The sequence below is a fragment of the Aythya fuligula genome, chromosome 5, assembly GCF_009819795.1.
Source record: "Aythya fuligula isolate bAytFul2 chromosome 5, bAytFul2.pri, whole genome shotgun sequence".
Lineage (NCBI taxonomy): Eukaryota > Metazoa > Chordata > Aves > Anseriformes > Anatidae > Aythya > Aythya fuligula.
Genome location: NC_045563.1, coordinates 1,913,452 through 1,939,835, shown reverse-complemented (window position 1 = coordinate 1,939,835; position 26,384 = coordinate 1,913,452). Strand labels below are relative to the sequence as shown.

The 26,384-nt window shown below is 42.3% G+C and overlaps 1 protein-coding gene across 1 annotated transcript in view; it reads left to right on the top strand.

The window, feature by feature from the left end:
• The window catches only part of MDGA2 (MAM domain containing glycosylphosphatidylinositol anchor 2), a 340,235-nt gene that overhangs the window by 148,939 nt on the left and 164,912 nt on the right, over window positions 1–26,384 (top strand). The window contains exons 4-5 of the mRNA XM_032187749.1: window positions 12,520–12,716; window positions 16,394–16,526. Coding sequence (XP_032043640.1) covers window positions 12,520–12,716; window positions 16,394–16,526 — 330 coding nt within the window. The remainder of the gene's footprint in view (window positions 1–12,519; window positions 12,717–16,393; window positions 16,527–26,384) is intronic.

Here is a 26,384-nt window from a genome sequence, read left to right as displayed (position 1 = left end):
AGAAAGAATGGTTAAACATCAAATGTGCCAGCCTATGACTAGTCAAGCAGTCAAACATACCAGAATAAGGTTCTAGGTAAGTTCTGGTTGGAATATAAGTTTTTCCTTAGTTTAATTCTCCATCCTGTGGTGTAATTTGCTTTACATGTGCCCATTTCCATGGAATATTAACTGTTCCATGGCCGTTTCGTAGCACGGAACCACCTAATCCTTTATTCCCTTTGAAATTCTAGAATAATCAGAAGAAGCCACAGGGTATGTAAAGAGCTACTGAAGACCTCTAAAGAGAGTTTGACCAATATTAGTTTGGTAGGACATCCCTGAAAACTCCTTCCAAAAGCTTATAGTTAAGTGATGGCACTCTGATTGATTTGATTGTTGTGTGTTTTTTGTTTTTGTTTTCTTTGCAAATCATAACTAAGGCACTGAACAGTGTAACAAATACCTTGATTTTCAGATTTTTTTTTCTTTTGATTAAAAAGATTTTTCCTGGCTTTATAAAAGAATTTCCTATTCATCAAGCGAGCCTTAGTCTATTCTGTAAACTCTGTAACGTCTTCAGTGAACCTCTTGCTGTGTGTTCAGCTCTTGGTGAGTGACAGAACAGCTTGGATCCATCCAAAGCCTCGTCTCCCTCCCCTTCTCTGTAGCATTTTACAATGCTGCCACTGCCCAGGAATGGAGCAGCAAAGTCACGATTTTCTTCATTACCTTTAACAGTTGTAGAACAACTGCAAGGCTGCTGATGTGGCATAGCTTTGGGATGTTTATGCATGTATTCCCTGGAAAAAAAATGAGATGCTTTTCAGGTCCAAGCTGCACAGGTGCTGTGGCATTTTGGTACTTTCCAGGACTGCGCTGAGGGATGTGACTGCCACGTGCAGTCTGTCTGCAGATGACCTGCACCAAATCACTTGTCTGCAAGCCAGGGCTTGCTCTGCCATGCTTTCATTTTCAGTCACTCCCTTACTGGAAGGCTCTGGTTTTAAGTGACTGTAGATCTTCACAATAAACATGCTGCACTGTTTGAATCTGGGGTTTGCTATCCTGAGCAGTGTGCTCATTTTCTGGAATTACAAACCGTTTCTTTTGTGTTTACTTGTTCCTTACAAAGTGAAGGATACAGGAAGGCATAAACCAAGAAGCAATAAGAACAAACATTCAAAATTATCAGATAATTTTATTAAAATTACAGCAATTTCAATAAAAGCAAGTGTAGCAGAAAGGAAATGCAAAGAGAGCCTTTGGCTCCACAGAAAGACTCTCAAACCCTCCTATTACCATTTGTCATTAGTCTGATTGCATCCCAGTGTGTTTCTGATACTTCTCTTTTTTTTTTTCTTTTTTTTCTCTCCAGGAAATAACACATTTATCATGGGCTATTTACATGTTTGTAAGTGTAGGACCGCTGCCTGTTTACAGAAATTGAAACAAGCCTCGTCTAACAAAATAGTGAGTGTGGTTCAATGGCAGGGCAGAAACTTGGTTTCTAGAAGCTCCCTGGGCAGCCAGCAGGAGCAGCTCAGAGAGCTAACAACTGATGCTTGCAAGTGATGTGGAAGGCGTTTGTGCTGGTTTGTGCTGAGAACTTTGTGTGGCAGTAGAGAAACCTGAGCAGGGATGGAAACGCGCCCTTGAGGGGCAGGCACTGCACCAGCTGAAGGCCCCAGGAGCCCCAGGCAGTCAGCAGAGAGCAAAATCGAATGCAAGGCAGTAATGGTAATATTAATTCATTTGCTGATTTAAAAGCACATGGAGTCATTAGTGTTCAGGGGCTGCCACGGCCACAGAGGTGTGGAGTGCTGCACTCTGGAGGTGGCTGTGCCAGGCATCTGCTCCTTGGAGCCCACGTCAGGAAGAATGGGCCCTACCTCATCCAGAGTACCCGTGTTAGTGAGATGGGGCTAGCTGGTGGCAGCTTAACCAAAATAAACTGTTTAGGATAAGTGACTGAGGTTGAAAATGCTCCACCTGCTGAGAGCTTTCTTGTGTTCTTGCCTGCACCTTGCCATTGCTTCCCTCATCAGTTCATGGTAGGACCCTTCCAAAATGTGGGATTGTTTGCAACAAGAGTCAGAGACTGAGCACCACAGAGAGCTCCTGGCCTGGGCTATTACATGGTGCCAGCCCACTTGGAACAAGGCAGTGAGGCTGGCTGACCAGAGCCGAGCTTTGGCTGGAGCTGAAGCTGATGTTGCATCGTGCTTTTGTCTGCAGTTCTGCTAAAGGTTTTGCTATACTAGGGATGCTTTGAAAGGGGCAGTTTGTAAAAGATGCAGAAGTTGGATTACTTCTCAGTTAGGTTAATGTGTACATGCACATGATTGTGCCAGTTGTTGGTGAATACTGCCATGAGAATAATAAATTTTAGTTCTGTTCTAGTACTGCCACTATTCTGTTTGGGGATGTTTCAGCACAGAACACTGACAGACAGAGTTTTCATTAAAAAGAGATAATTGATAGAAGAGGACAGATGGAAAACACAGAATCACAGGAGCGGTGCTGGTCAGGTAGGAGCAGGAGCGGCCACAGCACGCCCGCCTGCCTTGCTATTTCTGTGCGTGCCCAAAGACACGGACCTCTCACAGTAAACACGCTATTATCACTGACTAATATATACTGACAACCTTGCTTGTGAAAATTAAGAAGTGGAGATTAAATAATCATGCATGCAGGAATGGAAATGCACAATTTATATTAGGATCAGCCAAGGAAGATTTATATTTTCATGTTTAGCTCATTTCAATGATGTTTAATTAGCCCTGAATAGCTGCTGAGGAAGTACCTTGCAGAATTTGTTCAATGTAATAATCCTGGCATCAGTATTTTTGAACCACGGAAAAAAAGCTTACAGTTAATTAGAGTATTAATTCTGTAGCATTACCTGGCTGCGTATGCAGATTCTGTTTTATTTTCATCCTTGAAAAAAATCTAGCGAGAGTGCTATAAGGTTATTTGAATGCCTTTTATGCTATTCCTCTTCTAAATTAAAACTGTCTCTAACACATGATAATAGCTGTAGTTAGATCAGTCTGAGATAAGTACATGTCAGATGAGGTTCAAGATAATTGATGCTGTAAATATCCCTCGAGTGGAAAGATAGACCACATTAATGGCTTGAACATTCAGTCTGTTTGCAGGAATCTGATTTGAGACTTAATAGAAATAGGCTGAGATTATACAAAGCGCTGAGTTTATGGCTTACGATGTCTTTCAAATTCACTCTTGCTGTCTGTAAGTATTCTCCCTCTGCCAACTGCACGCATCTGGAAACTTCCCTGATGTATGGTTTCTTTTGTAAGCTCCTCCTCTGGAGGGTGAGGTTTTGTCGCTGTGCTAAAAAACCATAATGTGGGTTGGTCTGCTGTGACCAGAAATCTGCTCCCTCGCTTAATTTGCTTTATCTAAGGAGCAAAATGCGTGGAGGAGAGCTCGCTCTTGAGAAGCTGTCCTGGGGAGTCGGCACCTGCAAGGTGACCAGGAGAGCTGCAGGAGGCACCTGACCAAGCTCCAGGTCCTCCACCTGCATAACCATGAATTATTTTGTATGAGAAGGGTAGCAAAACTAGCGAATGAAAAAGCTTGGTTTCCTACAGATCTGCGTCCTTCCTCCCCACACCTCCATCTCCATTCCCTTTCTCTAGGAAATGCTGTTCCCCGTGGACTCCCCACGAGCTCCATAATGCTGGGCTGTGCAGAAGGCACCCGTGGGTGCCTGGCTCCAGGCCAGCTGGCCATGCCAAGCTCACAGTGAGGTGTTTCTCTCAGCTACTCTGAGCCTTGCTCCAGTGCTTGCTTCTCCCCGTGTGCCTACCCCAATATTATAAAACATGCTGGAGGTTAATTATCTTTGGGATCTCAATCCCCACTTGAAATTTTGCTAAAAGAGGCAAAAAAGCTCAGAAGGTTTCAGGGAAAGGAGGTTTGGCAGATGGGCAGTCAAATGCAATTACCTCAGGAAGTAACTCTTAGCACCTCTTTGGGACTCAGCTGCATTTGCATACCGTAATAATGTTTTGGTATTAATTTTTGCTGATGCTGCAAAATTGATGGGCATTCTCAGTATGGAGAGAAGAAGACATGGACTAGATGATCTCCTAAGGCCCCTCCCAAGTTGGATGGGATTTTTGCATGGACTCCTATAGCAGACTGGCTCTGGTGTTTCTTTCAAGTCATTGAAAAGGCTCCGCTTGTCTGGGGTCAGATGTGGGCACTAAACATTCTGGGCAGGTTCCTCTTCCTCTTTGCTGTAGGTTTGTTCAATTTACCTCCAAGGATATTTTCCTGTGCCTTACTTTCTTCATCATCCACTCCCTTTTATTTATTGCTTCCAATACTGGTTTTCTTTTTTCTTTTTTTTTTTTTTTTCCCTCTTCTAAAATGCAAGTTTTGTCTTCTGTTCAAATAAAAATGGAAAAAATATAGGGTTGTGTTTAGGAATAGAGATTGCAAGAAATATGCAGAGCACTGGTGAGATTCCTATACTGACATTTTTTATGATAAAAAGTTTAAGGCTGGAAAATAAATGTGACCCTCAGAAGAGATTCCCATATATGCAGTGGGAACAAGGTGGGAACAACACTTCTGTTATATAGGTATGAACTGTCAGATATTTATAATTCTTTGGTTTAGCAAAATGTCTCTGTACCTGTTTCAGAACATGACATTCAGAGGAAGTCAGTAACAGTTTTTAACAGAGAGGTAAACTTTGTGAGTAGTCTATGAAAGAGTTTTTCTAAAGCCAGCAGCTGGAGAACTAGAACTAGACCCTCCTAACGCAGTTGATATTTATTACTGAACCAAATTTTAGCTTCCTTTCTTTAAAATAATGAAGGCACAAGCATTAATTCGTTTTGAGATTATGCAACCAAGAATTACTTAACACATTAAAAAGTCATATTTGTGACAATTACTCCTAGTAATGGGTCATGCATGTCAGGAGGCCTTTAGTTTCAGTGTCTGTTTCTCCTGGCCTGGTAGGTAAATTGATTTTTCTTCTGTAATCTTCTGTTTCTTTAGAGGTACAGAGAGAATTAAAAAGCAAAGCTTCCTCTTGAAAAAACAAAATGATTATTGCAGTTTTCCATCTTGAGCAACTGTACATATCGGATACGAATTTGTGCTCCTGGGAGTGAAGTGTCCAACTCCCATATGTTTATAGTTGAATCTTGGTTCAAAAGAGGAAAATAAATCACTGGGAAGGGAAAGTCCTGTAGCAGTCATACTTTATGGGTTCTTTCATAACTGCTTTCCTGCTACCTTCCTGTGCTTTCACTCCTTGTAGTGTAAGAGTGGCTTTAGCTCTTGTTTCTTACATTCTTTGTGTGTGCATTTGGTTCATCAGCATCTTCCACAGCCACGTCCTACAGGATGGGGAACCAAATTGTGCTGACACTTGGGTGTAGGCTAATGCAAGGTGAATGAAAGGATAGGTTAAATAACTCCATTTGTTCATTCAAGCATACTTGATTTCATAAAAATGTTCTGGAATTCTATATTCAAGTTTGTCTTTTTAATTGTATTTTTCATAAAGTATAATACTGGAATTGCCCGTGCCATCAGTGCCATCAGCTTGACCTCCTTTATATCACAGCCCAATCTGTTTTTTCAGCTGTTACTACACTGAATGTAATCATTTGCATTTCACTAAAAAGCATCTGGTCTTGATTTGAAGAGGTGAGGAATCTTCTGTATGCCCAGGTAGTCTCCTTCTTTATCTGATCTTTATAAGTAGAATGTTTGTCAGTTTTATACTTATTTTTGTAAGTAAAAAGTCTTGATTCTTTTCCATATTGAATTTGGGCTTCCTTCTGTTTACAGCTCATGCTGCTTGTTTTATATCTAACCAGTAGCCAAAAGAGCTCTTTTGTACCTGCTGTTTTCCCACCGTGAGATGCTTACATCCTATGATAAAATTACCATTCAGTCTTCTTCCTTTCTTCCTAATAAATACATCTGTCTCTTTACATCTCTTACTGCAAAACAAAGTAGTGGGTACTTTCTCCAGTTCGTAGGTACTTTTCTGCTGCTTTTCTCTTTGCCCTTTTATTTCTTAATGTTTCTTCGAATGGCTGACACCTGATTAGGATCCTGTTTTCAGGTCACCAATTCTCTATACAAAAGAAAATTGTATCCCTATATCTTCCTGCAAGCAGCGAACCCAGCAGTCCCATCTATTTCAGGACTGTGCTGAGTGCGGACGTTTGCTAGGTACGATTCTTCTCGCAGACTGTGCCAGGGTACAGTCTTGCACTATTAGCCTTTATCATGGGTTCCTAGACGCATATTCTTCCATGTGAGCATCCCACTCTCATTATTTGCAAAAGCCACCGATCTTTATTTTGCATAGGACTGTGCATGTAGAAATCCAGCATTGCAGGAAATGTTGCTTGTTTTCTGCTGCTTGTGCTAGAAATGCAAAACTCTCGGTGCCAATGTACCTACTGTCCAGGGACTCCAGTGGTAATTTTGTCTGATAAATGCTGTACATTGGCTCAGTTTGGGATCCTTGGATAAACAAAAGCAGTGCTGCGTTCTTGCAGAGCTGTGCATGCCATCCTCCTAGGGTCATCAGCACATGCTGGCACGAGCAGTTCATCCAGTGGGCGTAGTTTATGCAAATTTCGTCGAGGTATGTTTATAATTTCATCAGAAGAATGACGTGTTTTCTCTATAAGACTCCATTAGCTAGTGTTCATTATATTTTTCCTCTTGGATTCTTTGTGGCTGTCCTCCAACCCTCAGCAGCATGGAAGGCAGAAATGGTCCCCGGCTGTGCAGGGTGCTGTTGACTGCCAAGGTCATTCTGTTTGTCTTTTTGTGTTGGAGGATGTTAACACCCTTCCAGTCTTCTAGCATGTGTTTGATCTTCTCAAAATGCTATTGGAAATCAATGTAAGCTCATCAGGGGTCTGCCAAGGTCACACTTGTGGTCTTTTTGGAGTAAGCAAGGAGGCTTGGCTTTCTTAGAGACTCTGGCCTTGTAAATGATGCTCACTTTCACTGTTGTAACTCTGCTGCACACATAGTACAGCAATGCAGATGCATAAGAAATGTCTTAAAGGGCTGGGGAAGGAAAAAAATATCTCACGCAGAGCTCCAGGTAACTGTTCCTGGCATCCCGCCAGCTTGTTTGGAGCTCTGCTACCTGCTAATGGATGGCACGCACAACACTTCATTACTCTTGCCTCAAAGAATACCCATTTGTTGCATTTTATGCATTTCCTGAGTCAGGTGTAACTGCTTTATATAATACAGGACAACGTGGCACCTCAAGCCTGTGTTAGCTTATGTTAGGTCAAAGAGGCTAAAGTAAGGAAAATAGGGGGAAGAAAATATTTTTCTATTTTAGAATAACTTACGAGTTAGGCAGGTGGAATACATGCATCACTGTTGCCTCCTCTATGGGTGTCTTGATGAAGCAGTTTCGATCAGTTTACCAGATGCGTGTTTTATTTATTATTATCTTGACTTCCAAATATTGCTTGCTTTGAAGATCTGAAGACAAAGGCAGCTAATTAACAAATGAAATCAGCAAGCTGTGTGGTCCCAGCAGCTGAAAAAAGATGGAATAGCAAATACAGGCTGTGATCCTGCTCCCGTGGTTGTCCGTGTGAAACTCCCTGGAGCTCAGGTGAGGGTTGCAGGAGATGGTTGGTCTGTGTTTCCTGCCCACAGCCTGAACGATGTCTCCAGCACTGTACAATTCAGCATACCGAGGACATTAACAGCAGCTGCCACACTTCTGTGCACCTTCTACACCAAGGTCTCTGACGGTTGTGCTACAATTCCTGGTATATTTAGATTAGGCCTATTCTGAACAGTTTATTCTGGGTTTTTGGTTTGCTTGAGAGCATCAGGATGTATGAAGGGAATTTTTCCAATACATCGTTGAGCATGCATTTGCCATCTGGGCTTCAGAAAGTGTTTGGTTCAATTCAAAGATTAAAGACTGAAAAATTGAACCTAATGGTGGCATAAACCTCTGTGGAAAACATACTTCTGTAATTATTTTCATTTTGATTAATAGACTTTAACTGCGTAACACCCATGACTTCAGTTTAATACGGAGAATTATTAGTCAGTTAACTCTTTGTAAATTGATCAACCCCAAATGAAAACTTTAAGATATTTTTTTTCCTTGTCAAGCACTTCAAAAATCCACCATGTTGAGCTTTCCATTGCTAAATCTTTCTCAGCTGCATTAAGATCTCTGTCTCCTCCGTGAATTCCTCTCTTTTCCAGGCAAATTGTGAGCAATACCTGAAGTCAATAGCTCCCCTACCCGACTGCCAAAGCCTTGATTGCTCAAATGCTGGTAGCGAAGAACGAACACCCACGGATACTTACACATATGCACAGGGATTTAAACAATGTATTCTAGCCACTGTTTGGAAATTTAAATATCAATTAGTAACAATTCAGTTGGACATTGAAGCTGGAGTTCTGGAGAGCTTGGACAAGGCGCATTAATGCCACCAGGATCAGGTGACTTTGCAATAGCCTAAAGGCTCTGAATTTGGCAGGTACCTGCCTCCATGGTAATAACTGCACAGAATGCCTTGGCAGTATTAGAAAAAGCATATTTTGTATTATGTTTGCAGCTTTCACACTGTCTGAGCAAAATACAGTCTTATATAACAACCTCCTAAAACATTTGTCTAACCCTGCACGGCAACAGGGCAGGCAGTTGAATGTTCAGTGAAATCTCACAACAATTGCAAGCATTATTTTGTCTCCTATTAGCGCTTCTTTTGCTGTGATGCAGCTGTCAAGATCTTTCCAGCACTGCTGATGGAAAAATCAGTCATGTTCTGCAGTGCAAATTCTGTATTAATTGACCATTATGAAATGCTTTGGCAGAGGGCTGGCTACATTTGCATTTCCGACTTCAACTTCTTTCAGGTTTCTTTATACTCTTGTCAAAGTCCGTCCCCTGCTGTACTACAGGGCCATGTTTTAGGGTAGCTGCTTTAGGTACCAGATGGGGGTCAGTTCACATGAGCGTGCACCCACTGCAAGAGAGCAGACAGCATGAGGAAGTGATGGCATCACATCTCTTGGTATCTCAGAGTAATTTAGGTTGGAAAGGACCTCTAGTCCAACCCCCTACTCAAACCAGGGCCAACTCCAGGGCCAGTCAAGCTTCAAACGCCTCCATGGACAGGTACCCACAGTGTCTCTGGAGCCATGTCCAAGTTCTTGTCTGATTGCACGAGGAATTTGCTTTCACAAAACGGTTGAGGTTGGAAGGGACCAACAGAGATCATCTAGTCCAACCCCCCTGCTCAAGCAGGGTCACCCAGAGCACATTACTCAGGATCACATCCAGGTGGGTTTTGAATATCTCCAAAGGAGACTCCGCAACCTCTCTGGGCAGCCTGCTTCAGTGCTCCATCACCCGAACCATAAAGAACTTCTTACAGCAACAAAACTTCCAGTGGTTCAATTTATACCCGTTGTCCCTTGTGCTATCAGGTCACCACTGAGAAGAGTTTGGCCCCATCCTCTTTACATTGTCCCCTCAGGTATTTGTAGAGGTTGATGAGATCCCCTCTCCATCTCCTCTTCTCTAGGCTAAACAGGCCCAGCTCACTTAGTCTTTCCTCAGAGGACAGATGCTCTAATTCTGTCATCATCTTTGTGGCTCTACACTGGACCCTCTCTGGAAGTTCTCTGTCCCTCTTGTACTGAGGAGCCCACAGCTTTCACTTACAACCGGGCAGAATTTCTCTTGGTGCATCTTACACCTGTTGGCTCATCATTTTTCTTTTTGCTCTGCACCTCTTAGAGGAATTTATCTGCTTTGGTAGTGTCGCAGTATTCAGTCAAAGACAGACATTAGATCACTTTTTCACCTTTTCTTTTCCAGCCTGGCCAGATGCAGCTCCTCGGCCCCCAGTTGTCTTGGCGGCCTCCTCTGTGCTTGCTCTTGTATGTCCGTGTCTTCTTCTTTGTAGAGATAGTCAAGACCTGGACACGGCGCTCAGGATGTCCCACAGGTGTGGATGGAGGGGGTGGATCACTTCCCTGGACATGCTGTGTTCTTGCTGTTGTGGCCTGGGAGGCGGCCGGCCTTCGTGGGTGTAGGGACACCTACATCAGCTTCTCCACCAGGACCTCCCGGCCTCTTCTGCAGAGTGTTTTCCATCTGGTCAGCCTCATACTGCCATGTGTTGAGGTGTGGATTGCAGCCTTGTGCTGTCAGGCTTCACAGCCACCTTAAACCCCATGTTTGGGCTGTAAGTGGCTCGGTCTGCCTAGTCCTGAGTAACTTTATCAAAATGACACCGAGTCAGGACTTAACCTCTGCATATTTCATCTAGGAGGATGCACCTTCACCTAAGGGAGAGAGATTCAAGGAGCAGTTCCACGACTTAGGGTGTGAGGTCTTTGCTAACCACCGTCCTTGTTTGTGGCATAAGGAGGTGCTTTAACAATCAGCCACTGCAGAGCATTCACGTGTGAAATGTTTTGTGGTTCATCAAAACGTAGGGAACAGGTGTTTGGGCCTAGGAATTGAAGCAAGCTAATTTCCTTCTTTATATTTTCTATTGCATGAGTAGAAGATGGCGTTTCAGCAAGCCCGTCCCTTTTCAAATGCTACCGTGATTTAAAATAACCTTTAAAACAAAAATGAAATCTCATTAGAAAATGCCATCCTAATTTGGAACAACAGTTTCATAATTTGTTTCTGTGATGTTAACTAAAATGTTTTGCAGGGTAGAATGAAGGTAACATTTACTTAAAATCCATACACCATTACAAGGTATTATTACTTGAATTATTCCAAATTTTGGAACATGTTTTGTTTCTAATTAATCAAGAGACTCTCAGGCTTTGTTCTTGTTATGCAAATCAAAATGTAAGCCTCTAAAGAATAATTTTAAGTGCAGACTGTTTTTCAATGTGGACATTTGAAACATGCTAATCTATTCAAATTGTTAATGATGGGCTTCCTTTATTAATCTTTTTTTTGTCTACCAGACCTCTAATTTCTCAAAACTATCAAAAATCTGAATGTTAGAAGAGCTGCTGCACTGATGGCCTGCCTGGCACAGTATCCTGTGGTGGTTACGGTTGCATTCGGCTGGCACTTGGGGGAAGGACGTGGGAGCAAAATGCAGGTGATGCTCCCACCCCAACAACTGCCCTTGTTTCCAACACCACTGAAAAGGGACGGAGGGGTGGGTGCCTTCACTCATGGCAGCATTCCTGTTGGCACTGGTGGTTATGAGAGTTGAGCTCCCTCGTTCTGCATTTTGGTGAATGGTAGCCTGAAATAAAGCTGGTGGATTATATTTATATAGGCACTCACCTGTATTCACCTGTGCAGAAATAGGGTTGCATTTGTGGATGCGTAATTAGTTAAGAACTACTCAAGGCGTTACTTAGCTTTTATTTTGAGGAAAAAGTGCCGCTGAGGAGATTCTGCAGGCGTTCCAGTCAGGGCTGAGTTGCACATGGAAACACGCCATAGCTGTGTGCCTGCAGACGGGCTTGGTGCGGGTATAACTGGGGTTGTGGTCCTCCTCTGTGGGTACCAGAACCAGTGCTGTACTCTAATTGCTGGCCTTGAGCAGCAACCTGTGCTGGCTTCCAGCTCACTGGGTAGTGGAACTTTTCCCTAAAGCTTGGAGAGGAACTGCTGACCACACTGGCCAAGCATTTTTAGCTAGGAACTGGTGATGACAGATGTTGTTGTTGCTTTTTTTTTTTTCTTCTTGGGTGTAATTATTCCTTCAAAGAAAGCTCACCATAAACAATAGCAAACCCTTGCAAAGAGGAATCTACTTGTTCCTGGTGGAATAAAGCCTAAATTAATTCATTAAGTGTACTCACATTCCAAGGGCTATCTCTATTTCTTCCCTGTTTAAGATGAATGAATTCTGTTGTGGGGATCTAATTTTCTCTGTGATGAAGCGGTGGGAGTAATTATATGATATCTGTATTTTAATCAAGAGAAGTGTGTTCTAAAGCCTGGGATGAATTTACCTGCCTGAAGTTAAATGCATGTAACTGAAAGAAGGGAATGTGCGTTAAATTACTGTATTAAATTGCTGCTTTAAAGGAAAACAGATGCATCCACGTGATCGACATTCCAGTGGATCCTGCCATTAGGATGCAAATGAGCCTGACTATTTATTACCAAAGCTTGATAAACTATTTTCTTCCAAGAGATGTTTAAATTAAAACCATACATAAAAAATCAGTAGTGGGGATGAAAACCAGGTGAAGCCTAAATATTAATGGAAACATGTCAGAAATATGATAGATACTGTCACATTATCATGTGTATTGTAATAAGCCAGGGTGGTGAACAAAGATCCAGTTGTACTAAGTGCTGTACAAATGAAAACAAACTCTAAAACTGGATTCTGCTGAGGAAGTCTTCAAACTTACATTTATGGGATTTAGAGCTGCACTGCTTCTGTTTTGCCTCCCTGCTCATGTGAGTGGTAAGGATCGCAGTGTTGGTGGAGCCTGACTTTATCTCTGTTGTTTCTTCTGCCTTTCCAGATTTGGATGACCCGATAGTGACAGTCCACCAGAGCATAGGGGAAGCAAAGGAGCAGTTTTACTATGAGAGAACTGTGTTTCTCAGGTGCGTTGCCAACTCCAATCCGCCTGTTCGGTACAGCTGGAGACGCGGCCAGGAGGTACTGCTGCAAGGCTCTGATAAAGGAGTTGAGATCTACGAGCCCTTCTTTACACAGGTAGGAAATGAAGTTGCAGTATTTATCTCTCCTTCGAGTGCTTGCACCAGGGACTTTGTAACTGGATGTAGAGCTTGTCTGTCTGCACATCCCTGCTGGGTTCCTGGGGCGCCTGGTGGGCATGCCCTCCAGAGAACCACAGCCTGGCACATCCACCCATGTAGTTTTTAAAGAGCTACTAATATAAAAAATGTCGTTTTATTTTTTGATAAAGAAATTAGGAAGCAGGAAGCTATGGGAAGATGCACAGTGAGTGCTGTCTGCAGGAGCCCCTTTGAAGTCATTTTCCTTGAGCCTGCAAGCCCAGTGCTCTGATTTGACTGCTATTTCCTAATCTTTTCCAATACAATGCAAAGTGATTCTTCACAGAAGTTGCAGCCTAAAAAGCTTTTCAAGAAGGCTGAACTCTAAGGCAACTCCCTGTTTTATTATTATTATTATTTCACCTTCCACATCTTTGAATATAAGATTTTTGTTCCAGACTTACACACTTTAAAGATGGTGTGGCAAAAATGGGAAGAAGTGCTTTTTATAAGTCTTCCTACTGTTGTTTGCAGCCATAAAAGCAGACTGTGCTATCAAAAGAGTCTGTCAGATTAGATCAGATTAATTTATTGTTGGCACACTTACACAGTCTCAGAATAAAAAGGTGACATATCCTATTGTCTATGGAGAAGTGTGTGTGATGGTATGAGGAAAAAAGAAAAGAGAAAGAAGAAAAGAAAAAAAGAGAAGATGTTATTTTGGAAAGTCTCAAGCAACAATGAGTAAAGACAAGTGAAAACTGCCTGGTAATTTGGTCTTCATAGCAGAAAGCAAGCTGCAAATTTCATAAATAATTTTCAGCTAATGATTTGAGAGCACCTTCAGTTTTTCTTATTATTATGCTTGACAGCTTTATATTGCTACCATGGGTAGGTATTCTACTGAGAAATGTGTGCCTGGAACCTTGCAGAGATGAGAATTAGATTACATAGCCAAGTTATCGGTCTCCTAAAAGTGATGAAATTATTTTTAATTTAACGTGTATGGATTCAGTTTAGCGAATGTGCAGCTTGTTTCTTTGGATTCAAGTGTGTAAACGAAAGTATCTTTATGCTTTAATTAAAAAGTGAGGGACTCCCTTGAGGTGGTCCTTTTATAATATCTCGATATGGAAATGACGATTAATACCTTTCCGATCACCTAACAAGAACATATCTAATAAAACATGTTATATGAAATTAGATTAATTTTCTTTTTTTTTTTTTTTAAAAAAAAAGATTCTTAGGTTACAGGGAGCATTCTTCCTAGACCCTCTGTCTGGGCCGAATTAATCTGAATAAATCAGATTGTCATGGCGATAGTCCAAAGCTTATCCATAACCTTTTTATGTTTTTTGGAGTTCAGGTTGAATTAGTGTATCTTGTCTGTGTGCCTACAAGGTCTGATATGTGTTTATAAGAGGAAAAGATGTAATTAAAGGTTTAAGAATCATAAATGTCTACAGCACGTCTCTGCAGACTTGGTTCTGCTTAGGATATGGTAACAAACGGTAAGAGCTGGTGTGAAGAGGGATAGAGGGGATATATCTTCAGAGCACCAAGAGGTGAATTTGAGGTGGCATTTGTTTGTTGATCGCTTTAAAGCTGGATCATCAGTCTGAAAATCAGAAGAAATGTGAGGGATAACAGTAGCACAAAGAAATTTTCTAAGTTACTGTACCCCAAAAGGCCAATTTTTTTACGCTTTGTTCTATCAAGTCACAGAAGCCACTTTAAAAACTGGGAAAATAAAAAGAAATTCTTGAACTTTAAGCTCAGATTTTTTTTGATGAATAAGGTAATATCAGCTACCTATTTTAGCTGCCATGAGGGGGTCAGGGAGGGGAAAGAACAAACATGTGCATTCTCATCTGTGCGAGTGTTGGAAATACTGAATTTTTCGAAACTGAAATCTTGATGCAGATTTTTTCCTAAGAGTTTGCATCATTCTCATTGCACATTGTAATTGCACAGTCTGAGCACAAGATTAAATTTGCTGTATTTACAATAATTATGCAATTAGACATAATTAGACTAATTATTCAAACCAATGAAGAAAATAGATATATATTTTTACAAATCTCTGCAATCTAGGAACATGATCCAGAATACCATTGTGAGTTCAGCTCACAAGTTCCACTTGGAGTCTGCAGCTAAGGACCAAATCAGTGGGATGGAGCTGCTCTGCATTTCAGTCTAATCCAGAACCTAATGGCTTTGGTAGCTGCGTTCCCACTAACCAGGATCAGGCCCTTCTCTAGTCCAGATGAATCTTTTTAAAGTAGTATCTTTATCTTTAGGAACACCCCTTCGAGGCTTCAGTCATGCAAACACTGAATCAGCATGGGCTTGATTTTAATCACATCATTTCTGTGGGACTGATTGTACATACAAAGCACTTCAGTTCCAATGCTCCAAACATCTACTGAGCTTGATTTAATGACTATCTGTTTCCTTTTCTTGCTAACTGTATCTTCTTTTCTTGTTTTTGTTCATTTGGTTTTGCTTTGTTTTTGCTAGTGCTATGCATGCATTTCCACAGACGACCACATATTTTCCTATACGTGCTCATGATGTTGTCAAAAAAGTCAGTATGTTTCCCAAGCCGTGATGAAATTAGAAGTGGTAGTTGCTTTATAGTAACATAATAATGAACATTTTTCATAGTTTGCTCTTTTGATGCCTTATGAGCTGGCTTATTTGCCTTATTTTGATGGCTTATGAGCCTCCCAGGGCTGAGGTTGTGCCACAGCCTGTCCTAAACATAATACCTTTTTAGCTTATCAGCATAAACACAAGCGAAGACTTGAAAGTGGGCAGCTGGAGGAGATTGAAAATGCAGGAAGTTTGTTATTTTAGTGCTAGGATGAATAATGTGCATGTATAGATAAATGGAGACGTATCTGATGTTTCTGCAGCCCTCTACTGTCACGGTGTCATGCATGATGCCCTGCTGTGCTCTGCTGTACTCACCTGCTTTCTTGCTTTTTGTGCTCCGTGGCATCCCTGTGTGCTCAGCGTAAGCAGGGGATGTTGTACCTAACAGCCCGTTCAGCTTTCTGTTACTGCTGTTGCTAACAATGCTTCAAGATTTTGCATATGTATTTCAGCAACTTTTTTCCCCGAGTTCCCAGCTCTGCAGTGCCCATTTCATAGACAGCTGCTGTGGAAATCTTGTATTTGGACACTACAGTTTTCTCTTGATCATATCAGAAGGCACTCCTTCATTACACATCTTATTCAGGTCCATGCTCCATCATTTACACCCCTGGCTAAAAATAAAATCCATCAGGAGCTCATTTTCAAAGGAAAAGCAGCAGGATTTCTGTAGCTTATGCTTCTTTTCATCAAGCAGATTGTACTTTACGACGTATTATCCAGAATAATGCTGTGACTTCAAAGACTGCCAAAACAATTTCCCCCCTTGCCACTCTCTTTTCTTCTGCCTTTAATATATAAGGTGGGCTATGGCTTCAGGCTATGCCAGCCACCATTCTTTCTGCTATTAAAAAATAATAATTTTCTGGACCATTTCAACATCTTCTTACTAATTGGCCACATCTACACCTCCTGGAAGTCATCCCGAGTGCACCCTGCAGCTCTCCTCGCTCCTCTGCTTCAGGCTCTTCCTAATGCTTTCTCTTGCTCCTGCAGGGGGAAACGAAGATCCTGAAGCTGAAGAACCTCCGACCTCAGGACTACGCGAATTACAGCTGCATCGCCTCGGTGAGGAATGTCTGCAGCATTCCCGACAAGATGGTGTCCTTCCGACTCTCTAACAAAACAGGTAGGTCTCCAGCAGTGACCGTCCCTGCTCATTTCATGTTCCTTTGGTGGCCTTTAGGGTTGCACGGCTTTGCTGTGTCACTTACAATGTGTGTCTGCATAGTAGGAGCTATGGTGGTTGGAGCTGTTTAGGACCAAGCTGTAGAAGTCGTTTATTTCAGTTGTTTTCCCTTTCCTTGGCAAAGTTAAGATTTGAAGATTTTTTTGTTTATTGGTATCAGTATTTATCACTCTCTATTATGATTTATATTTTCCTCCAGTGTCAGAAGGTTTTGTTGGTGTGAATAGACTTGACTTCAAAGAAGGGATTGCAGCGAGGTAAAAGGAAAGGGCATCTCAACCAAGGCACAGAGTAGAACATTCCTTTACAAGTCCTCCAAACACTCCCAAATGCTTCTCACAACATTTTGCTGGAAGCTACTTATTTGTAATCAACAGAACTTTTTAGGGAAATAAATCAACCTTTTTATATTCTTACATTGGTTTAAACCATTGATTTGATATATTGATTGATCTGATACATTCTTACAGTGAATGAAACATTGACTTCTTACATTGATTTAAACAAAAGCATTTTTTTCAGATTTAATTGCTTCAAATAAAAATATTCAAGCAGTCAAGTTGAAGTGCTTTGCAGCAGGTTACCTGGGCATTTATCTGTCTCTGACCAAAGTGTCTGCATGTTGTGGCATTTCTCGTGCTTTTGCTCTTTTCTTTGGGCTTGGTCCTGGCTGAGCAAATGCTCAGTTGTGCATCTTCCTCCCTTCAGTGGTTGTGTCATTGCTATGGATCTGGAGAGTCTCACGCCAGCTGGTCGTTGCAGGAAGTGCAAGCACACTGTTGAATGCTGGTTTCTAGCAGGATGGAAATTATAGATTTTGAATCTCTTAAAGGTTTTGCATCCGGGATCAGCAGATGATGTGTGTCTGAAATGCTTTATAGAATTGAAGCCAAAGAGCAAAGTCATTGGCTTATGGTTTTAAGTAATTAGAGATTTCAGAGAAGTGTTTTCTGGAGAACTGTTCTACAGGAAATGATGTAACATTTGAAGACTTCGAGTTAGATTATGCTGGGCTGTGCCTTAATAGTGTGTGCCTCAGGGCACTGAAAACAGGTAGCAAATGAACAAAACAGTTGAGGTATTAACATGCTGAGTGCATCTAAGATGAACTAGGAATTTTATTTGCACTTGCACATTTCACATTATTTCTGCTCTCATGGATTTATTCCAAGGAGTTGCCTTCAGCCTTTTCTGAATTTCTGATTTGACAGCAGGGACTCCAGAACTGTGTTATGTACCATTCCTGTGCACAACCCACTGCAAAGCAAATTAACAGCCCAGCTTTAAAGCTGCCACTGGCAGTAAGGGAATTACAATCAGCTCCAAAGGTACCTAGCAAAACATATTGGAAGCACTCATTTTATTCTCCTACTAATTTTGCCAGGAAGAAAAAAAAAAATATATCAAAATGTGAGTTTTGGCTTTCTTTACTTGGACTGACTTCATACCAGGAGAGAGATGAAATTTCATTTGCCATGGAGTGGCATAGCTGATAGTTGAGAGCAACTTTCCTCTCCACACTAGTCATAACTTTTCTACTTTCTTGCATGCGAATGAAGGCTGAGGGTTGTAACCTGCAGTCTGGTTGCTCAGCAGAAGGTGTAGGGCTCTTCTTTTTCCAGCTATAGAAGTTGTCTTGCCCAGTGCCTGCGTATTGTCCATGACCATTCTGTTCTCACAAACAGATCTCAGGCTCAGCAAAGTGTTTCTTTCATTCATTTGTAAGAGGCAATTATTTTGCTGTTGGTGCCAGAACAGCCTCTACCATGTTGGACCTCAGCTGCTACAGCAATTTTTTAACACTATGATAGTGGTGAAACTTGAAATAACATGGCCATTCTGAACTAAGCACAGGTGATCTTGGTCTTATTTTGTCACAAGAAAGAATTATTTCCACCGTACGAATATCATGCTTATTTTGGGAGAAAGTTGTCTTCTCCAGGAGGTAGTAGCGGTACATTAACAGGAGTAGCTCTTCAGGAATAGTTGACAAGTAAACAAGCCCGAAAATGTATATTCACACTTCTCGTGAAGAACCTCGTGGCAACTACCATCAAGAGCAAGATTAAATAGCTATAGTAATTACTGCAATAACTCATTAAAGACGATGACTGATATGTTGATGACTCTGGGACAGAACTTTCTCATTTGATATGACATCTGTTGTAGCTGTTTGTTAGACCTTCACCTTGAGTAACTTCATAGAAGTTACGTAAATGAGAAATACAGAATAATCCAACATAAATCCACCTTAATGAAAACCAGAACCCAAACCCAATACTCTACTATTGAGTAGTCCTAGCCTGTCCATCTGCTTTTAATTTAAGGCTGAAGGCATATTATGGAGATGTCCGTATAATAGAAACAATAAGGAGACAAACAGAAGCATCTGTATGGTTTGTAAAAGTGCGTGATATTTCTTGTAATGGAGGTGACTACAAGTGAGTTTAAGTTCAGCTGCTAATTATGTGATGTCATTGTAAAATTGCTGACAATTTGCCTGTTCTGCATTTATCAGGTCTGTGAGCAGAGCTGGAGGGAGAGTTGGTGTTGAGCTTCAGTTGGCTGTTCTGTCTGAGGGAGATGAGTAAGGAGGGTGGCTAAGAACACAGCAGCTGTGGGTTTCCACTTTGTTTTGGCTGTGATTTGGCTCATTGGGTTCAGACTTCTATTGCATGATGCAGAATTGCATTATTTGTCAGGCTTCCGTTGGTTGACTGGCTTGAGGGTAAAGTTGGGAATGTCTTTCCTTGCCGTAGATGCGTATCCCAGCCTGGGCTGCTCAGGGACATGGGCTGTCCCAGCAGGCAGATGGAGTTTGCAGGGGTTTGTGGACCACCTGTATGGAGCAGCTCACCCTTCAGGTGATGGACACAGTGGTGGGAGGCTGCGTGCTGCAGGCAGCACCTTGGCTCCTCACTGATTGCCACGGCGTGGTTCTGCACGGCAGGATGTCGGCACGCTGCAGGAGGGTTTGTCACATATGATGATTGTTGGCAGGCTGCGGGTGAGGAAGTGGCGCCCAACAGATGTGCAACAAAACCAACGTAGCAATTACTGTGTCCCTAGAAATTCTTCACGCTCTTACGGTATCCTGCTACTACCCTAAGTGCTGTTTGCTTCCAGGCCACTGAGGCTTTCACAGATGACAATCAAGTCACCTTTTTAAACCTTTTGCTTGATAATCTCCCTGTATTGTAAGAGAGTACAGTGTCAGAGATGCATGAACACATTTTTCCTGTTTCTTTCTCTGAAACGCTCGAGTGTCCCCACCTTCCCTTGCCAAGAACTGTAGGTGACATGGGGATGAATGTAGACATTCATTTCAAGGAAAGCATGCAAACCCGAGTGCTCTCCTGCTACTATTTATGCCACAGGCTCTTTCATACATCTATACTCCTGTTCACACACCAGAGTTGAGAGACTAATTTGAGGAACACTAGGCATGTCTTTGGGTGAGTAGCTGAGATTTCTGCTCAGCTCAGCCTGCCGGCTTGTCCCTGTGACCTTTTTGTTTTCTGTGCTCACTCTGTCTTGCTGATTATTTGATTGTGTGTCATGGCATCACCAGAATAACAATCAATTACTGCGATACAACCAATCCAAAGAAAACTTCCTGCCTCCTTCTTGAATAATTAGAGAAGTAATTAAGCTGATGCCATCAGATGAACACGTATTCATCAGTATACTTTGGACATGGTGTAGGCTTAAAGAGTTACACATAGGTATAATTAGGTACACTCACACCCCCTTCATTCCACAGCAGTGTCTTAATTACATCGGTTCTGCATGAGGATGTGGAGCTGTAGACACATCGCCGTGTGCCTGTAGAGACTGCAGGAGTTAGAGTGCATCAGCATCATTTTTCAGACACGTGGGTTTCTTTGTTCCAGTGCAGACTAGTTTAAAATACAAAAATAAAATGGGTGTTGTAATGAGAGAAGCTGAGATCATCTCAGAAGCATGTGACTATGCATATGCTGAAGCCCAAGAAGACAATTAGCACTAATATTGTACAGCAGCACGCAGAGGCACTTGTTGAGCCCAGACCCACTTTGTATCTAAAGACAGCTATTACTCTGCAAGTGTATTATCCAAGTAGATGAGAAATTTGAAGGGAAGCAGAAACACTCTGAAATGATTCACCTGCTGTCAGATCGCTGGTGAGTGGCAGGAGCAGAAATAGAAGTCAAGATGTGAAGAGCAGCAAAGGGACTAATTTTGCAGCTCTCATTTGTTTTTAGTAGACCGAGTTCCTTTAAAATCAGCACATCGAAGTTAATTTGGGTAAGTTAATGCAAGAAGGAATTCTTAAAAAAAAAAAAAAAAAAAAATAGAAAAGAAAAAGCAGAAAGGCAGCTGCTTTGCACCAAAATCAAGGGGTTATTCTGACAAGGAGGAGGAACCCTGACGACTTTCTCAGTGTATGTGCTTGAATCCAGGCTGTCAGAAGAGGAGCAGCTGCGAGAGTGGGTGTCTCACTGAGTCATGACCTCCACACTTTCTGTCTACGTTGCCAGTTTTTGTTGCCTCACTACGTCCCCAGTGTACCCAGGAAGACAGCCTGGCTGAGCAGCTTCTGGCTCCTACTCCACCCTTGGGGCTTTTCTTGAGGTTGCTGCTGTCCCATCTCTCCCCTGAAGCCTCAGAGGGTTCTTGCAAGGTGCTGACGTGCCTCTTCCCCATTCAAGTTTTTGAGACATTCACGTGTCTCCTCCCCATTCAAGCTCTTACACCTCTCACTGTGTTTGTATTCCTGAAACCCGGGACATTTTCCCTCCAAATAGTCCTCGCAGTTTGAAACAGCAAGAACCACGAAAAACAGCTGGTGGCAAATGCTTGTGGGGTGAGGGAGCACAGCCCTGCAGATTTGTTCTTCTCATAGGAATGGTTTCCTGAGACCTTTCTTATCACTTGCTCCCACGTACAAGTGGTTTGGGATCACCCCTGTGATTCCTTTGTCCACCTTTTCTTTCTCTTGCCTTTTTTTGGGGGGGTAAAACCTTTGACGTGATCTCCTATAGTATCCTTATAGCCAGGCTGGTGAGAGGTGGATGATTAGTGGAAAATTGGAGGGGTCTTTGTGTTTGAAGGGTGGCATGGTGTCCAGCTGGTGGTTGCCTACTCAAGTCCTCCCTCAGGGATCAAAACTGGAAACAATATTGTGCAATATCTTTATTAGTGACCAAAACAATGGGACCAAGTGCACTTTGAACCAGTTGTTGGATGATGTCAAATCTGGGAGGGCCTGGGGCTAGAGGACATCACGTATGGGAGAGTCTGAGGGATCAGGGTTTGTTCTTGGGGAAAATGCTTGAAATTTGACTGTATAGGGCCTGGATAGCCTGGTGTGATTGGCATTGCTTGAAGGAGGAGTTGGACCAGAGGCCTACAGAAATCCTCTCTGATGGAGATGATCTGTGGTTCTGTGAATAAAATATACACATTTAAAGGAAAAACAATGCTGTGGAAGTGGTAGTTTGAATTCAGCATTATCTCCTCTCCCTAGGACCTCCCTGTCTGTGTAAAAACTGGTCAAAGCCCAAAGGAGCTGTCACCCTGCCTTAGCCTGAGCCCTGCACTGGTACGGAGGCACTTGGTGTGAAGATGCTCAGCAGGAGCAAGCACAATGGCCTTTAGAAATATAGGGATTATATTATTTCAAGCATTAATTATGCTCTATATCAAGCATGAATTATTGAGAGATGATATTAAAATCTGTCTCCAGCTTGTATGTGACTCGCTATGTAATCTTTAGAGTGGGAAAAGGTGACTTGAAATACAGTGAACTCTGAATCTCACATCATAAACATCATAATGCTCACATGTAATAGTAAATATGAATGGAGCCTTTTAAGAGTGTTCATTGTTTCAAAGTGGCAGAGAAAAAGTGTGATGCTTACCCATAAAACCAAACATCTAGCTTGAAAGGTTTATTTCAAACATCATTAGGATATGGAAAGAGTTGAAATAAATAGGCAGCTTTCAATATCAAAATTCTGGGATTCCTGTAGTATTTTCTTCTAATATCATTGAGTAAAAGCAAATAAAACATTGATCTTGATCTACAAAGCAATTTAAGGGCCATTGACTCATTTGAGAATGTGTATTAGTTTGAATTAGACAGTTAAGGCTGCTTAGTACAGGTGTCAGGACAGTATCATTAATGCTTAAGGTTGAGGTTGATTTCTGGCAGCTTCTAACACAGAAATAATCCAAACCAGCAACTTTTTACCAAAAAAAGATGAGTATTTCAATGTGATTTTTCAGTTGCATGACACCGTTCATTCACATAGCAGCAGAAGCTGGCACTCTGTCTGGGGTGCAGTAGGAATCAAATTGAAAAAAGCTTAATTCATTTCTAATCCCTCCATTAAACAATAGTCTGTCATGACAAATTTGCTTTGTTTCTCTTCATTCAGACAATACATCTTTAAGAGAATTATCTGACTTTAAAAAATATTTCTCTTAGCATCCCCTGGCATTCTAAAGAGTGCGACAGTGACACATGGCCCTGCACTACAAAGGCCTGAAATCCTCAGATAAGAAATACAGCCAGCTGCGTACTCAGAGCTAAATACTGAAGGTAGATGGTATTAATGCTACAGTAAGAAGGAATAATAGAAAATAAAGCTGGAAATGACCCAAAGAAGTCGTCTATTCCTATTCTTGATGGCAGAATGCACTGGATCTAAACTCTGTCCTACCAGTGTCTGTTGGACCTGTGTTGAGGAGCTGCCAGCTGCAGAGGTTTGGCGTTATTGGCAGGCAGTCTGACCCCGTGCTTGCACACCCCAACTGCTGAAAGCATTATCCGATGTCCAGCCCAAACCTGCCTTTCCATAACTACAGCCCATCACTCTGCTCCTGTCCACTGTGGCATGGAGAGGAGATTATTCCTCTCTCCCTTCTCACAGCAGTGTTTTGTGTATTGAAGGTGGTTATCTTGTTCTACCTCTTCTGTTGTGTAATGAACCGAGCTCCTTATGTTGTTCCCCATGAATAACATCCTCTGCGCCTCACACTGCTCCTGTTGATGTCCTCTGTCCACCTCCCTGGTGGAATTCGGTGCCTCAGGGCACGTAGGGAGCTCTGAACCCAGCCTCATCAGCATGGAGCTCGATGCAGGGCTCATTTCATCTCCCAGCGAGGTTCCTCTTTCTGCAGCTCCATCCGATGGCTGCTGACTTTTGCTTATGGTGGATGGCGATCTGAGCACAACACTGAGGGTCTTTTCTCTGCATCACCTCTTAGTCAATCACTCATAACCCACTAATTGGGTGGGTGATTGTTACTGTCAAAAGACAGGATTTGTCTCACCTTTGCAGCATGTTGAAAGCTTCAGTACCTGTACTGCACTGGCTGTTCAAGGAGCACTATACTCAGTGGAGAGAAACGTCTCCGAAGAGCAATTCATCCCGTCTATTTTTGGAGAGCAGGAATTGGGCTTTAGGGGTGCTTACATCTCATCAAGATCCATGACCTCGCGTTGCACGCCTGACATTCCAGTGGTTGAAATTAGCAGAGATGAATTTAAACCTACATTGGTTAAATGTAGGTTTGCATCTAAATATAGTGACGAAGGGGACAGTTTCATGAGTGGGTTAAGCTGATTTAACACTACTCTGCTGCTAAAGGGAGGATCCTGCCTCCCCTTCATACCCTCTTGATAAAACGTCCACAGAATGAATAGTTCATACAGTGTGGGAGCTGTGAGCTATTGTAGTTGTCTCCAGAGCGTAACCACTGAGGAAGTGCTCTGAATAGCAAACGTATCCGCCTCCCTTCCTCCCTGTTGGAGCTATCAATGCCACATCTGTGCGTGAACGGCAGCACGAGCAAAGTGCGAGTCATCAAAGTGCTGCTGCTGCTCGATGAAAAGCAGCCAGGCAAATTGGGAAGAAAGAAGATGAGTCATCAAAGCTGCGTCCCCATTGGTTAAAAAACAGAAGATTTCAGAAAAAGTTGGGGGAGGAAAAAAAAAAAAAGGCTATTTAGAATGGAGGGAGAGGGAAGGGTTACCTGTTCCCTCTCTGGGGCCCGCACTCCAGATATCTGCACCCAGGGGTGTTGTTGCGTCTGGTAAGGGCTGATCCCAGCAGAAAATGGACCTTGCTAAATATAATCTCATTCTTTGCTTCATTTCTCTCCTGCAACTCTCCTTCCTGCTTCCCCTGCAACATCATAATTTTACATTCTTGATAGTATGTCTGTAACTGCGTGTATAAAGTCAAAAAAAAAAATCTCTTCCCGGGCAAGTGCTAGAATTTTAAGGGGAATGATGAAATGAGAAAAATAGCAAGTAACAAAAAAATAAGATTGATCTGTATGCTGAAGAGGTGCCATATGTTTTATGTGTCTAAATGCAAAGTCATTGAGAACTTGCAGGTTGTTAGAGCTGGAGTGTTTCACTACTCCTGCGCATGCAGATTGCCTGCAGCAGATTGCCTGCAGCAGCTGAATGAGACACTGCTGAAGTCCAGAGCTCTAAGTGACCGGCCACTACTTGACACAACTTTATAAAAACAGATTTTCACCGTGAGGATGACTGGGTGCTCGCACAGCTTGCCCAGTGGGGTTGTGCAGTGTCCATCCTTGCAGATCTTGAAAAACTTTCTGGACGTGGTCCTGAGCAACATGCTCTGGGTGTCCCTGCTGGAGCAGAGAGCTTGCACCAGATGGCCTCCAGCGGCCCTTCCAACCTGGGAATCTGTGATGAATTTCAGTCCTAAATCGGCAAAGAGCTCAGATTTACGTGTCTCTGCCTATTTTTCCCCCTTGCCTTTCTTGAAGAACTCATTGCCAAGCCCAAGGTGAACTGACCCAAGAAGCCTTGCTTCTTCTAGCTAAGTGTGCACAGGCTGAGAGCGCAGAAGAGCTGCTGGCACATGTAAGTGGATGCTTGCTTGACAGTTTGGCCCACTGGAGTGTCTTATTCTGGCTGGGTCGATACACGCTGGCACGTTCTGCCTGCAGGATTTCTGTCGTTTGCAAGACCAACAAGAGGAACTGTCAAACATAAGTCAAGATTATGGCTCTGTCGGCAAAAAGCAGGAAGGATAAAAGCAGAGAGGATGGGTGCATAAAAGTGGGTTTGGTTGTTGTTTTCTGAGAGGGTATTGATGAAAAGAAAGGACCTACAATATCACAGTGTGCTGTGACAGTGTGGTCAATAAAAAGTTTATTTTTACCCAATAATTCAAAATCTTGACCTCAGCTGGGAATTAAATATCTCTCTATATATTTGAACTATACTGGGTAGGTAAATAAGAAATGATGCTCCCAGCACAGTGGGGACCTCAAGTGTTCTCTCTTTCTGCTCTGACTTGCAAGGGACTGTTGATAATGTGTATGTGTGTTAGGAGCATATGCGTTGTATTCCTGCAGGAAATCAACCCTGTAAATTAAATGGATGCACATGCACACGTATATATGAGAAAGTGTAATTCAATTACGTTCTATTACTTTGGTTCTGCATATGAAATAATTCACAAAACTGGAGGAAATGATGTCTTCTCATTTTTATTCATCATAGATGAGTGAGTTCTCAAGGACATAACTTTCTGCTCTACTTTGACATGGCTATTAAATTGTTAGTTTACTTCTGTGTTTCCCAGTGATGCTCAGAGCCAACCGTGACACTTCCTCCGTTCCGTATACCCAGTCCAGGTACAAATATTTGCCTCATTGTAATTATAACACACCTTGGCATCAGGTTTTTTCTGTGTGCTACATCAGTGTCAGATGTCTTTCTCTTCTCGGTGTAGACCTGTCTCATACCCAGCCCCGGCAGCAGCT